This window comes from Carcharhinus amblyrhynchos, chromosome 2 (genome assembly GCF_965287045.1).
Source record: "Carcharhinus amblyrhynchos chromosome 2, sCarAmb.v2.hapA, whole genome shotgun sequence".
NCBI classification, from domain to species: domain Eukaryota; kingdom Metazoa; phylum Chordata; class Chondrichthyes; order Carcharhiniformes; family Carcharhinidae; genus Carcharhinus; species Carcharhinus amblyrhynchos.
Genome location: NC_137325.1, coordinates 122,419,104 through 122,434,876, shown reverse-complemented (window position 1 = coordinate 122,434,876; position 15,773 = coordinate 122,419,104). Strand labels below are relative to the sequence as shown.

General features: G+C 45.8%; 1 protein-coding gene across 9 annotated transcripts in view; it reads left to right on the top strand.

Annotated features, from left to right (window-relative positions):
* Positions 1 to 771: 771 nt before the first annotated feature.
* cul2 (cullin 2) overlaps positions 772 to 15,773 on the top strand; it is an 89,188-nt gene continuing 74,186 nt past the window's right edge. For 3 of the 9 annotated variants that reach the window (XM_080212313.1, XM_080212250.1, XM_080212321.1), the window contains exons 1-4: positions 1,085 to 1,234; positions 3,358 to 3,488; positions 7,535 to 7,637; positions 13,599 to 13,693. In XM_080212313.1, coding sequence (XP_080068439.1) covers positions 3,370 to 3,488; positions 7,535 to 7,637; positions 13,599 to 13,693 — 317 coding nt within the window. In that variant the 5' untranslated portion in view covers positions 1,085 to 1,234; positions 3,358 to 3,369. Of the gene's footprint in view, positions 847 to 962; positions 1,027 to 1,084; positions 1,235 to 1,420; positions 1,440 to 3,357; positions 3,489 to 7,534; positions 7,638 to 13,598; positions 13,694 to 15,773 lie in introns of those variants that run through there. The other 6 variants (XM_080212297.1, XM_080212259.1, XM_080212278.1 and 3 more) reach the window with 6 other exon arrangements.

Sequence of the window (15,773 nt, the reverse complement as noted above, 5' to 3'; positions counted from 1 at the left end):
GAATAAGAATGTAAGAACATAAGAACTAGGAGCAGGAGTAGGCCATATGGCCCTTTGAGCCTGCTCTGCCATTCAATAAGATCGTGGCTGATGTTTTTGTAGACTCTACTTATCCAGCTGCTCACCATAAACCTTAATTCCTTTACTGTTCAAAAATTTATCTATGATAAATGATATGGAATCAGTGTGATCCACAATCAGTGTGATCCAGATTCAGTGAGATTCAGAGTCAGTGAGATCCTGAGTCAATGTGGTCCAGACTCAGTATGATTGGGAGGGAGTGATCTGGAGTCGGAATCAGTGTGATCCAGAGTGAGTGATCCATATTCGGTGTGAATTAGAGCCAGAGTGATCCGGAGTCTGTGATCCAGAGTCAGTGTGATCCAGAGTCAGTGATCCATATTCGGTGTGATTTGGAGTCAGGGTGATCAGGAGTCTGTGATCCAGAGTCAGTGTGATCCAGAGTGAGTGATTTGGAATCAGTGTGATCCAGAGTCAGAGTGATCCAGAGTGAGTGAACCAGAGTGAATGATCCAGAGTGAGTGTGATCCAGAGTCTGTGATCTGGGATGAATGACCCAGACTCAGCGTGATCAGAGTGAATGATCTGGAGTGAATTATCCAATGTCAGTGTGATCCAGAGTGAGTGATTTGGAATCAGTGTGTTCCAGGTTCTGATACTGAGTGAATGATCCGATAGGGAGTGAATGATCCAGAGTGAGTGTGATCCAGAGTCTGTGATCTGGAGTGAATGATCCAGAGTCAGTGTGATCAGGAGTCTGTGATCCCGAGTGAGTGATTTGGAATCAGTGTGTTCCAGACTCTGACCCGGAGTGAATGATCCAGAGTGAGTGTGATCCGGAGTGAATGATCCAGTATCAGTGTGATCCGGAGTGAATGATCCAGAGTGAGTGTGATCCGGAGTGAATGATCCAGTATCAGTGTGATCCGGAGTGAATGATCCAGAGTGAGTGTGATCCGGAGTGAATGATCCAGTATCAGTGTGATCCGGAGTGAATGATCCAGAGTGAGTGTGATCCGGAGTGAGTGAGTGGTGCGCTGAGGCTGGTCCGGAGCGCCGGGCGGCCAGGGGTCGCTCTGTCTCTCTCTCTCTCTCTCTCAGTTGGGCTGCCGCGGCTGCTGTATTCACTCGGTTCGGATCAGCCCCGCTCCCGGAGCCCAGCGGCCGCCGCCTGGATTGAGCGTAGGGATAAAGTTGCGGGCGGGCGCGGCCGGTGAGGAGCGGGGATGGGCTGGGGATGTCGGGCTTTGCCCTGCCGGAACCGGGAGCTGGCCGCCGGCCTCTCCTGTGCCTGTCAGCGGCAGCCGGCGAAGCGGCCTGGTGGCCCCTGTCCGTCCGTCCGCCCGCCGCCGCTAGGTTCGCGGTGACTCGGCGGCTTGGCCCTGAGCCTGAGCCGAGAGGCCGCAGGGCTTCCCTGGGTGGGTGTTGGCGCAGGCTGCGGGCCCGTGTCCTCCAGGCCGCTCAGTGAGGGCCGAGGGGAGGCTGCCAGGGACAGGACAGGCCGGGGCTGCCGGCCGGGGAGTCAGAGCCGGGGGGAGAGGCTGTTTGAGGGCGGCGGAGCTACCACCTTACAGCTAATAAACCCCCTCTTGCCCCCTCCCCTTGGGCCCCCCCACTCTCTCCCCCCCCCCCAACCTCTCTCTCTCCCCCCCAACCTCTCTCCCCCCCCAGCCCCCCACTCTACCTGCCCCCCACTCTCTGCCCCCCCCCCCCCCGGCCTCCACAGTTCCCCCCCCCCCCCCGGCCTCCACAGTTCCCCCCCCCCCCCGGCCTCCACAGTTTCCCCCCCCCCCCCCCGGCCTCCACAGTTTCCCCCCCCCCCCCCCGGCCTCCACAGTTTCCCCCCCCCCCCGGCCTCCACAGTTCCCCCCCCCCCCCCCCCGGCCTCCACAGTTCCCCCCCCCCCCCCCCGGCCTCCACAGTTTCCCCCCCCCCCACTCTCTTCCCCCCCCCCCACTCTCTTCCCCCCCCCCCACTCTCTTCCCCCCCCCCCACTCTCTTCCCCCCCCCCCCACTCTCTTCCCCCCCCCCCACTCTCTTCCCCCCCCCCCACTCTCTTCCCCCCCCCCCACTCTCTTCCCCCCCCCCCACTCTCTTCCCCCCCCCCCACTCTCTTCCCCCCCCCCCACTCTCTTCCCCCCCCCCCACTCTCTTCCCCCCCCCCACTCTCTTCCCCCCCCCAACTCTCTTCCCCCCCCCCACTCTCTTCCCCCCCCCCCACTCTCTTCCCCCCCCCCACTCTCTTCCCCCCCCCCCACTCTCTTCCCCCCCCCCCACTCTCTCTTCCCCCCCCCCACTCTCTCTTCCCCCCCCCACTCTCTCTCCCCCCCCCACTCTCTCTCCCCCCCCCCACTCTCTCTCCCCCCCCCCCCACTCTCTCTTCCCCCCCCCCCACTCTCTCTTCCCCCCCCCCACTCTCTCTTCCCCCCCCCCACTCTCTCTTCCCCCCCCCCCACTCTCTCTTCCCCCCCCCCCACTCTCTCTTCCTTCCCCCCCCACTCTCTCTTCCCCCCCCCCACTCTCTCTTCCCCCCCCCCACTCTCTCTTCCCCCCCCCCACTCTCTCTTCCCCCCCCCCCACTCTCTCTTCCCCCCCCCCCACTCTCTCTTCCCCCCCCCCCACTCTCTCTTCCCCCCCCCCACTCTCTCTTCCCCCCCCCCCACTCTCTCTTCCCCCCCCCCCACTCTCTCTTCCCCCCCCCCCACTCTCTCTTCCCCCCCCCCCACTCTCTCTTCCCCCCCCCCCACTCTCTCTTCCCCCCCCCCCACTCTCTCTTCCCCCCCCCCCCACTCTCTCTTTCCCCCCCCCCCACTCTCTCTTCCCCCCCCCCCACTCTCTCTTCCCCCCCCCCCACTCTCTCTTCCCCCCCCCCCACTCTCTCTTCCCCCCCCCCACTCTCTCTTCCCCCCCCCCCACTCTCTCTTCCCCCCCCCCCACTCTCTCTTCCCCCCCCCCCACTCTCTTCCCCACCCCCACCCCCTCGGCCCAACCCCCACCCCCTCGGCCCACCCCACCCTCTTGGCCCCCCATCTACACCCCCCCCATGCCCCCCCACTCTCTCCTCCCCACCCCCCTTGCCAATCAGTCCCCCCAGCCAATCTGTCTCCCCCCGCCACTGTTTCCCCCCCCACTGTCCCCCGGCCCCCACACCCCCACCCCGCGCCCCCCACCCCCCACTTGGCCACATTCTTCCCCACCTCCCACTCCCCCCAGCCCTGGCCCCTCTCCCACTCCTGAACTTGAAATTGATTTTTTTTTTACTGTGTAACATTTTTGGTGGAATTACTTTCTGACCAAATTTTCAAAAGATAATTGTAGTTTTCCTTCCTTTTCAAGTGAAACCATACAATGTCCCTGAAACCACGTGTGGTAGATTTTGATGAAACATGGAACAAGCTCCTGACAACAATCAGAGCAGTGGTGATGTTGGATTACGTCGAGAGATCTACATGGAATGACCGGTTCTCGTATCCTTCATTCCTTAATGAAAAATTGTGGTTTTTAACACTACTTCAGTGTTTTAAAATAATTGGTCATCAGAAAGTGGTTGGACATGTGAAAGGGTGCAGAGGGGATTAACCAGGATGTTGCCTGGGCTGGAGCGTTTCAGCACTGAAGAGAGGCTGGTTGGACTGGGGTTATCCTTGGAGCAGAGAATGCTGAGGGGGTGGTGGGTGGGTGGGTGAGGTAGGTGGGGGGCGGGGGGCTGTGGTGAAACCCGATGGAGATATACGGAATTATGAAGGACGTTGATAGAGTGTATAGGAAGAAACTTTTCCCTTTAGTCGAGGTCCAGTAACCAGGGAGCACAGATTTAAGTTAAGGAGCAGGAGGTCTCAAAGGTATTTGAGGGAAAAACTTTTTCACCTAGAGGGTGGTGGAAATCTGGAAGGGTGGTGGAGGCAGGAACCCTCAACATTTAAGAAGCATTTAGATAAGCACTTGAAACATCACCATGTACAAGGCTTTCGACCAAGTGCTGGAAAATGGGATTTAAAAGGATACGTGCTTAATGGCTGGTGCAGGCACAATGAGCCAGAAGGACTCTTTCTGCGCTGTTAAGCTCTATGACTGTCACTCGTTGACTTGTTCTCCAGTCCAAGATGATGCTAGAGTGTGGCGACTACTTGAGAGCTGTGCCCAGCATACCCTCTAATTCGATCTTTTACTCTTGTTTTATGACACCGTAGCTGTCACTGTAGCATTACATTCTGCTCCCTCCTTTCCTTCTCCATGAATGGTATGCTTTGTCTATATAGTTCACTGTATATTAGTACATGTGAAAATAATAATTCAGTTACCAAAATGGCAATGACAGCAACTGCAAGGGGCCCCAAAACTGACAACAATGTTTGACAATTTTTGTCGTCTTCGTTTCTCACCACAGATGCTGTCAGGCCAATTGGTTTTGCCAGCGTTTTTTGTTTTTATTCGTGAAATAGATCTTTGGTTTCTCAGGGAATTAGGATATGGGGAGTGGGCACATAGCTGAGCTGAGGCAGGAGATCAGCCATGATCTTACTGAAGAGCAGAGCAGGCTCGAGCAATCTGCTCCTGCCCCTTTTTCTTATATTCTATCAACTCTTTATCTGTTGCAGTCATGTGTATTCGCTGCCATGGTATTTGTTTAAATCACTTGATCACTGTTGCTAATTAGTCTTCGGTTTATGAGGGGCTTTATTCATAAAGAGTATTTTATGTTGTGCCAATTCAATACTATTACTGCTCCGGAGTCTGCAGATAGACCGCTGCTTTGTTTTTATAAAAAAAATGTTGGTGCCTTCTCCCTTTAGTTTTCAAATGAACTCAGTCATATTATTTACCAAAAACAAAACAAATCAAATACTTCAAAAACTTATTTCTAAAAATTTAAACAGTAGACTGTATTTCGAAGTTATTGATCATTTAACTTTCAAAAATCAATCTGATGTTGTAAATGTATTCGGAAATATATTTCTGTTAGTGATTTTTGCTGTGTAAGAGACCACTTTAGAGTCTATAATACTGAAATTGTAACCAAATTTTACTTTATACGTATTTATTTCCTCATCCAAAATTCCCAGTTAGTTTGCCATTTAAAAGAGGGGAAACCAGAGAATTATAGATCATCTACCATCTGTTGTTGGGAAATGACTAGAGTTTGTAATTAACGTTAAAGTGGCCAAACACCTTGAGAATCTTTACTGCCTCAGAGAAAGCCAGAATGGATTTGCAAAGGGTAGGTCATGCCTGATGAGTCCTGAATGAAATTTAAGAAGAAGTGACTAAAGTGATAGACCAGGAAAATGTCTGTGGAAGTTGTTTATATTGAATTGTAGAAGTTATTTGATTAAAGTTCTTTGTAAATGATTGCTAGCTAAAATTATGATGACAGATTTGAAAGCAAATTATTGACCAAATTAGGAAATTGGCTGAGTGGAAGGAGGCAGAGCAAGGATAATGGACGGTTCTCTATTTGGCTGGATCTGTTTTGTGAAGTCCGGTGAATTGGTGTTAGGGCCTCAACTGCTTTATTATATCCTATAGTATGTGCTATATAATAAGATACTATATTCGTTAACACTTTAGATGATTCAATGGACAATTACATATTTAAGTTTGTGATGACGCAAAGGCAACAATGTAAGTGGTCTGGATGGAAGCATAAAGTTACAAAGGGAGAGATTGATAGATTAAGTAAATGAGAAAACCTTGGCAAATAGATTTTAATGTTGGCAAATGTGAGGTTTGTACCTGAATAAAACAATCCGAAATTAGTGAGAAGGCAGAAAAATTGTGGTTCCAAAGAGACATTGAGAGCTTGGTATGCTGATCATTGAAATGTCATGAATGAGTACAAAAAAGAACTGAAAGGCTCATGGAATCCTGCCCTTTTATATTAAGAAAAATGGAATACAACGGGGGGAATATTGTGTTTCAGCTATACAAAGCTCTGGATTATTGCAAGCAGTTATGGGCATTACACCTCAGGAAGAATATATTGGCCTTGGAGAAAGTGCAGCATAGATTTAATGGAATGATGCCTAGATTTCAAGAGTTAAACAATGAGGAGAAACCAATGAGGAGAAATGCTGTCGAATTTACCAGGTTAAGGGGTGATTTCATTGAAGTTCTCAAGATGTTGAGGGGAGCAGGTAGGTTGGATTGGGAGAAACTATTTCTGCAAGTTGAAAAGAGTAAGTCCAGGCGCACAGTCGTAAAGTTGAAGCTGCCTTTCAGGAGTGAAATGAGGAAATACTTATTCATATAGAGGATGGTAGGGCGGGAAAGTGGAACTGAGCCACGACAGATCAGCCATGATCTTATTGAATGGCGGGGCAGGCTCGAGGGGCTAGATGGCCTACTCCTGCTCCTATTTCTTATGTTCTTATGTTCTAAGGTTTGAACTCTTCTGCAAACAGCAATTGGTGCTTTTTAAAACTGATAACTTTGACTAACAAAAATCTATTCCAGGAAATGGGGCAAAGGCAGGTAAATGGAGTTGGTTTGCTGAGCAGCCATGATTTCATTGAATTGCTGAAGAAACTTGAGACACAAATTGGCCTACCCCTGTTGCTTTGCTCATATGAGATAAGAAATTAAGTCATCAAGTGCATACAGACATACAAGTCGGGAGCAGGAGTAGACCAGCAGAAAACTAATTCCTGTGTTTAATAAAGTGGTGTGCTTATTTTCTGCTTTTGTAGCAAGAATGCGGGCATCTATAATATCTATTAGTCCTGCATTTTTCACAAATTCTATTTTTCGTGCATTATATAAAAGGAAGATGGTGGAAAAAGTAGAAAGCCACTATTAATGCTAAATTAGAAAACGGAATACAAGATATCCCTTTTGGAGACAGAACAACATTTAAAAGCCCGGCATGATGTAGGAAAGCAAAATAATACTAAAGAAATGTGACATGATATTTGTGTTAATATTTTAAGGCAATACTCTGTACGGCCTGATGTTCTAATTGGCTCAGTGCTATTGCTAATTTATATTTAACAGTGCACAGGCAATCTGTGGAAAAATACTGTGTCTCGGTCAAAGTTACAAACAGGTCAGGTAATCCATTTGATTGAAAATAATATTATTATCCTCATTCACAGTGAATTGAAAACACAATTGAAAAAGTACAAGTGACAAGGATTTAATTAGCACTGCTCATAAATCTTCATGTAAAATTGTACATAGAAGAGAGATTATAAATGCAAATAGCAAATTGACATATATCAGCTAAACCATATTTAGCAACTGAGTTTTTAACTGAAGTTCTGAAAATACTCTTGACTCCAATATAGATGGTACTCTTTTTAAAACAAAAATTGTTTATTTTTTTTCTATGCAGCTTCTTTTTGTCTGGGCACGGTCTCATTTCTGCGAAGTGTCAGTCTGATACCTAGCAATTTAGTTTCTGTCTCAATGAATCATTCCTAGAATTTAAAATTTGCTTTTGATGTTTCATTAAACGTGTTTTGTTAACAATTTTCCCCTCACTGTTTGCAATGAAGGCCCTTAATGTTCTATTCAGAGACATTTATGCTTTGTGTGTTGCCTACCCAGAACCTCTGGGCGAACGACTTTACACAGAAACGAAAATTTTTCTGGAAAATCACGTCCAACATTTGTACAAGGTATGTCTTTATTTTAATGAACTTGACTGCATACTCTTATATAGCTGCATAATGTACATGGAGTGCAGAGCAAGAAAGGAGTTGCAGCTGCATTTTCATTCTGGGTTCAGCAACCCAACACTTAGAACATTTCTGAGTCCTGACCCTGCACTATGTCATCATCAGAAATGCAATTCAGTTTTCAAAGCATCAGCTATTAATTGGCCTGTAGTCAAGTTCAGCTTCCAGTTAGGGGCATGGGGAGGATATAAAGACAGAGGAATCATTTAAAAGGCAGCTTGCAGCTTTGGGGTTCTTGTTGCCTTTGGAGCAGGGAGAGCAGAGAGCCAGGGAAACACCTGTGGATGTCTCTCTCTACTTGAGCATTGCAGTCATGAGTGTTACTGGCTACTTGATGTGTTCCTGAAAGTTGTGCTCAAACATCTTGCAGATAGTGGGCAGAATTTTCCTGTCCCACCTGCCATGGGAATCATAGCAATCGGTAGGAACCATACAAAGGTCTGTTGATATTGGGCGGAAATTTCTGGCCTTGGGGCAAGCTTGATTGGAAAATCCATCCAATGTGTTTTCCAGGCATGCCATGCAAAAATTGTTAATTGTTGTCTACATTTTGGAAACCAATCTCTAAAATGAACTCAGCAAGCATTGAATTGGAAGCATGCAAGTTGCTAGCCCCTCCTCATCTGTCTGTCCGCCCTCTGAAAGTCTAATTGCATCACTTGAGAAGACAAGAACCTGTGATGCCTTCGAGTACACGATTTTTAGGGTTGACCTGTACCCAAACATGCCCCATGGGAGAACTCTGAAATTTAATTTCCCCAGGGAAGTGAATAAAGACCCTCAAAGGTCATAAGAATTAGGAGCAGGAGTATGCCATCTGGCCCCTCAAGCCTGTTTCGCCATTCAATAAGATCATGGCCGATCTCTTCGTGGACTCAGCTCCACTTATCTGCCCACTCACCATAATTCCTTAATTCCTTTACTGTTCAAAAATTTGTCTAACTTGATTTAATCTAATCTAAGGAAAATATTAATGTCTAAAACTCCAGGCTAAGCTAGTGAACATGATTGGTTGTGTTCCACAATTTGTACTTTTACTGTACTGATAGAATTATAATAAAAACATTCAGTCATATGAGTCAGCACTTTTTCTGCAGCCTCCCAGAGCTGTTCAAAGTGGATATTCAATAAATTTATTTTCAAACGAGGAGTTTTGCTAGTGGAGATACCTTTTCAAGATACTTGTAGTTACTAGATGAACCAACATCATCAGTTAGTAACATTTTTCCCAGTTCCATACTTGAGCGATATGGACCAGAGAATTTGAAGTTTAATCTTTTGTCTGTCCTGAATCAGCTGATGTGAGCTGAGTAAAAGTAAATTTACCAGCACTGTCATTGTTTGAAATATTGCACAGCAATTGATGTGCTCCACTTAGCATCTGCACTGGGATTTGAATCAAGTATGTTCATTATCTTTGCTCCATTCCTTCCTGGGCAACTGTCTAACTTGTCACCTTCTCTTGATGAAGATCTTTCTGTGATGTGGATAATCTGGGTTCCACCATTGATTGTTCAGTGTAAAGTTCATTGAAACAGCAATATTGGAAGCCACTTAAATATTTGTATAAATTGGATTTTGGTGTTCTTATTTTATTGTAGTAATTTTCTAATTTACCAAACCAGAAGCCACACTAATTTTTCCAAAAGGAATGTGCTCAATATTTATAGTTGTGATGACAAGTCATCTTTTCCTCTTTGAAACCATTACATTCCATATAGGGTACTCTATACTGCATTTTTAGAAAACATAAGATATACAGCACAATAACATGTCGTTTGACACATGAATGTTTAGTCTTTAGCAATATTTGTGCCCCTGTTGGGCCTTCTCCCATCTTTGCTCATCTAAATCTATCATCATCATCCCCTATTTCCTTGTTTCATATATGCTGGTCAAGTTTTTCTTAGTCACTTCCCCAAGGTAGTTAATCCCACATTCTTAACATTCTGATAAAAATGTTCCTTCTGAATTCTATCGTGTAAGTCTTGGTGTCTTTTGGCTGAAATCTTACATCACATTCACTAAAACCCCATTTGAGGTGATGGTTTGACAAATGGAGTGGCCGACTTTGGTACAATAAAAGGTCACCATCGCAGGCATCAGATCGGCCTTCTTGAAAGTTAACCCACAGAAGTGATGGGGCCAAAGGGGGTACCTAGACGAGCACATGGATCCTGCATAGACCAGCTGACGGGTATCCATGGACATTTTTAACCTCTCTTTACTCCGATCTGCAGTCCCTACCTGTTTCAAGATGACTACCATCATACCTGCATCAAAAAAAAAGCCAGGCAGCATGCCTTAGTGACAACTGCCCAGTGGCTGTGATGCTGATTATGAGGTGCTTCAAAAGTTTAGTCGTGGCACCTATCAATTTCAGCCTCTCAGATTGCCTGGATCCACTACTGTTTGCCTACCACCACAACAGGTCCACAACAGAAGACATCTACCTGGTCCTACACTTAATCCTGGAACACCTGGATAACAAAGACATTTTTTTTTCAGACTCCTATTTATTGACTACAACTTAACCATCAACCACTGTTATCCCAATAAAATTAATCTCCAAACTCCATGGCCTATGGCTTGACTCCTCCCTCTGCAAATAAGAACATAAGAAGTAGGAGCAGGAGTAGGCCATCTAGCCCTTTGAGCCTGCCCCGCCATTCAATAAGATCATGGCTGATCTGTCGTGGCTCAGTTCCACTTTGCCGCCTTCTCCCCATAATCCTTAATCCCCTTGCCTATCAAAAACCTATCTACCCGCGTCTTAAATATATTTAGCGAGGCAGCCTCCACCACTTCAACGGGCAGAGAATTCCAGAGATTCACCACCCTTTGAGTGAAGAAGTTCCTCCTCAACTCCGTTCTAAATTGCCTCCCCCTTATATTGAGGCTGTGCCCTCTAGTCCTACTGCCCTTTCTGAGCGGGAAAAGCTCCTCCACCTCTATCCTATCCATCCTATTCATCATCTTATATGTCTCAATGAGATCTCCCCTCATTCTTCTAAACTCTAATGAGTACAAGCATAGTTTATTCAGCCTCTCCTCATAGCTCAACCCCCTCAACTCCGGTATCAGCCTAGTAAACCTCCTCTGCACTCCCTCCAAGGCCAAAATATCCTTGCGTAAGTGCGGCGACCAAAACTGCACACAGTACTCCAGCTGCGGCCTCACCAGTGCCCTGTACAGTTGCAGCAAGACCTCCCTACTTTTATATTCAATCCCCTTCGCTATGAAGGCCAGCATCCCATTTGCCTTCCTGACCACCTGCTGCACCTGCAGGCTGGGTTTTTGCGACTCCTGCACAAGGACCCCGAGGTCCCTCTGCACCGTCGCATGCTGCAGTTTTTCGCCATGTAAGTAATAGTCCTTCCTACCATTATTCCTACCAAAGTGGACAACTTCACACTTGCCAACATTAAGTTCCATTTGCCAGTTTCGGGCCCATTCGCCCAGCCTATCTAGATCCCTCTGCAGACTTTCCACACCATCTGCACAATTTGCCGTTCCCCCAATCTTGATGTCATCAGCAAATTTCGACACCATACACTCGGTTCCCTCCTCCAGATCATCTATATAAATGGTAAATAGCTGAGGCCCCAGCACCGACCCCTGGGGCACTCCACTAGTCACCAACCGCCAATCCGAATAGCATCCATTGACCCCCACTCTCTGCCTCCTATTTGACAGCCAATCCCCTATCCACGCTAACACCCTACCCCCAACCCCATGCCCCCTAACCTTCTGTAACAACCTTTTGTGTGGCACCTTATCAAACGCCTTCTGAAAATCAAGAAACACCACATCTATCGGTTCTCCTCTATCCACCGCACTAGACACACCCTCATAGAATTCCAATAAATTCGTCAGTCACGACTTCCCTTTAACAAAACCGTGCTGCGTCTGCTCTATCAAACAAATGGATCCTAGACTTCCTAACTCAGAGACTGCAATCAGTAAGGGTAGGTAACAACAACACCTCTATGATTATCTTCAACAGCGTTGCCTATAGGCTGTATCTTCAGCCCCTTACTATACTCCTTTGGGTCAGATCTCAAACAATGATGAGACAGAGTACAGGAAAGTGATAGAGAATCTGGTGGAATGACAATAATCTCTCCCTCAATGTCAGTAAAACAAAGGAGATGGTATCGACTTCAGGAAACGTAGTGGCGGACATGCCCCTGTCTACATTAATGGTGATGAAGTGGAAATGGTTGATACCTTCAAGTTTGTAGCTGTTCAGATCACCAACATTCTGTCCTGGTCTCTCCACATCGACGCTAAAGTTAAGAAAGCCCACCAGCGCCTCTACTTTCTCAGGCTAAGGAAATTGAGCGTGTCCACGACAAGTTTTCCCAATTTTTACAGATCATTGAAAGCTTCCTTTCCGTATGTATCACAACTTGGTATGACTCTTATCTGACCAAGACCATAAACCACAAAGTGAGTGCAGCCCAGTCCATCACGCAAACCAACCTCCATTGACTCCATCTATACTTCCCATTGCTTCAGAAAAGCAGCCTGCATAATCAAGGATCCCACTTACCCTGGACATACTCTCTTCCACTTTCCTCCATCAGGAAAAAGTCTGAGAACATAAACTAGCTGACCCGAGAACAGTTTCTTCCGTGCAGCCATCAGACTTTTGAATGGGTCTACCATATATTGAGCTGACCTTTCTCTTCACCTGCTCTATTTTGCATCCTACATTCTGCACCTTTTTCTTTCCCTGTCCCCATGTACTCTACAAACAGTACGTTTTGTCTGTATAACGTGCAAGAAACAATACCATAAGACATAGGAGCAGAATTAGTCCACTCGGCCCATCGAGTTTGCTCCGCCATTCAATCATGGCTGATATTTTTCTCATCCCCACTCTCTTGCCTTTTCCCCATAACCCCTGATCCCCTTACTAATCAAGAACCTATCTATCTCTGTCTTAAAGACACTCAATGACCTGGCCTCCACAACCTTCTGCAGCAACGAGTTCCTTAGAGTCAGCACTCTCTGGCTGAAAAAATTTCTCCTCATCTACCTTTTAAAGGATCATCTCTTTAGTCTGAGGTTGTGCCCTCTGGTTCGTGTTTTTCCTACGAGTGGAAACATCCTCTCTGTGTGCACTCTATCCAGGCCTCGCAGTATCCTGTAAGTTACAATAAGATAACCCCCCTCATCCTTTTTATACTTTTCACTGTATCCCCATACATGTGACAAATTTAAATTTAAAACTTCCAGTATTATATGAAGTCATAACTTTAATACAGTGAAGCTGCAGTGGATATCCACAGCACACTTCCAATTCTTTGCATCAATTAACTGCATTGATAGACAACATAAATGGGAGGAGGTGCCATTTGCTCCATTTTTCTCCAAAACTTTAGAGCACCAGGTATGGATCACCTAACTTGGATAAAAGTAGAACAGAGGTGCTAATTTCCCTTCTTCCAAAAAACATAATTGTCTTAGTGAAGAAATGGCTCAAAAATGACTTAAAATTAAATAAGGATACGAACAAAGCAGAAGTAATTTTGTACAATTTCAAAATATTGTCCTTAAGAATGTCAATGCAACACTTTATCTTGCTGTTCAACTTGCCACACAATAACTCAACAAAACTTCCATGGATAAGTTCAATTTTGAATGAAGTTGCTTTGGACTGGAATATTGGGCAGGATTTTTTGGCCTCGCTCGGGTGAGATTGTAAAATCCTGCCTGAGGCCAACGGAGATTTCCATTCCAGGAACCTCGTCTGCCCCGATTCCGGGGTGGCAAAGTGGTAAAGTTTCGGCCATTGACTTCTGACACTCGGGTTCATCTAAATCATCCAGCTCGCATGATTTTGAAAAAAAAATTGTTCAATTTGATATGTTATTGATGTACTTTTATTTACAGAAAGTTCTGGATTCTGAAGAAAAGATTTTGACCATGTACCATAAATATTGGGAAGAGTACAGTAAGGGTGCTGATTACATGGACTGCTTATACAGGTAATAAGCTTTTTAACAAATAAAAGCTGCTAGTTTTTTTTATTATGTGTTGAAATTGGCAGGTTAGAATCATAAAAAGTTGACGTCACAGGAACAGGCCAATTGGCCCATTGTGTCTGTGCCAGCCTGAAACGAAGTCACCCAGTCTAATTCCACTTGCCACCAGTTGGACTGTAGTACTACAGGATTAGTTTACAGGACATTGGATGCATATGCGGACACCTTTTAAATGAGGTGAGGGTTTCTGCCTGTTATCCTTTCAGGCAGTGAGATCCAAACCTATTCTGGGCAAAAGTTTTTATGAAATCCCTACTGTGCAGAAGGAGGCCATTTGACTCAACGAACTGCACTAACAACAATACCACTCAGGTCCTATCCTCGTAACCCCAAATATTTATCCTACTAACACCCCTAACACTAAGGGGCAATTTGTCATAACTGAACAACCTAACCCACACATCTTTGGAGTGTGAGGGGAAACCAAAGCACCTGGAGGAAACCCACACAGATACAGGGAGAACATGCAAACTCCACACACACACACACACACACACACACACACACACACACACACACACACCAGGACCGGAATTAAATCTAGGTCCCTGGCACTGAAAGGCAGCAGTCTTAATCGCTGTGCACTGTGCTGTCTTCATCTCCCCTCTAATCCTTCTACAATCACTTTAAATCAGCATTGCATCTAGATTAAATTGGGAATAAAAGTTTTTCTGTGTTCTTAGTTAACAAGAAGGAGGTCTGCATGTACTGAGCAGCATTCTTGTGCATATAATCTTTTTCTACCTGTGATTTCTAGTTTAATGAGATTATTGTTAATACCTCTTTGCCTAATTTGAGGATTGGAGTGCCCTGTTGTTTCAGAAACAATCTGCTCACATGTTTATCTAAAAAAAGAGTATTGGCCATGGTGATTCATTCTTAGCTCTTGTGAACAAAGAAGTAAATATACAGATATGAATATAAAACATGTTCTTTCTGAATGCTTTAGATTGTATCTGCAAGCAGTTGAAATTTTTTCTGATCACAATGGGGAAAGATTTCCCCTGTATTGTGCGTGTTGGTTTTCAGGTTGTGGGTGCCATTGACCGAGTTCATCTCTAGTTGCCTTGAGATGTTGGAAGTGGGTCATCTTGACTTCCTGCTGTTCTTGCGATGGTGCACTCAGAATTCTGTCAAACAGGAAATTCCTGTACTTTTAGCCAGTGTTTGTGAAGGAAGAATTCAGTCAAATGTCCAAGTCAGGATGATGTGAGACCTGGAGGTGTTGGTATTCTTGTGAGTTCGGCAAATTTCTGTCTATACTGAAGTCCCAGTGTCCCAATAGCGATGAATGGATATTATTCAGTTCCCTTCTGGATGATATCAGTTGCTTGTCATTGTGCTTAGCTAAGCCAGTGATGAGTGTTTTATCTCACACCTGACTTGGGCATTGTCGCCACCAGAAATGTTCCCCCTAAACTATGCAAAAGTCAATGACGCTTAAGTCGGCCTTTAAATTGCCATGTGACCATGCAAAACAACGTAAAGAGGCCATAAATCGTTAAGAAGTCGCCTGCACACTAATAAAAACAACAAGGAACATTGACTACCAAAGAATGTTTGAAAGGCGAGGAGGTGAGCCACTCGTTGTAAAAGTTTTTTGACGTTTTTTTATTCATGTCACAAGTAAGGCTTACATTAACATTGCAATGAAGTTACTGTGAAATTCCCCTAGTCGCCATGCTCTGGTGCCTGTTTGGGTCAATGCACCTAACCAGCACGTCTTTCTGACTGTGGAAGGAAACAAGAGCACCCAGAGGAAACCCAAGCAGAGATGAGGAGAATGTGCAAACTCCACTAGACAGAGACCCAAGCTGGGAATTGCTCCCAGGTCCCTGGCGCTGTGAGGCAGCAGTGCTAACCACTGTTTTATCATCCCGCCCCCGATAGTGTATCATTGTCTCTCTTTCTCTTGTAACCATGTTGATATGGCTGGTGCAGTTAAGTTTCTGGCCAGTGGCTGCATGTCTATTGTGGTAGAAGTCTTGGTAGGTAATGTTGATGCCATTAAAAGTCAAAGGGA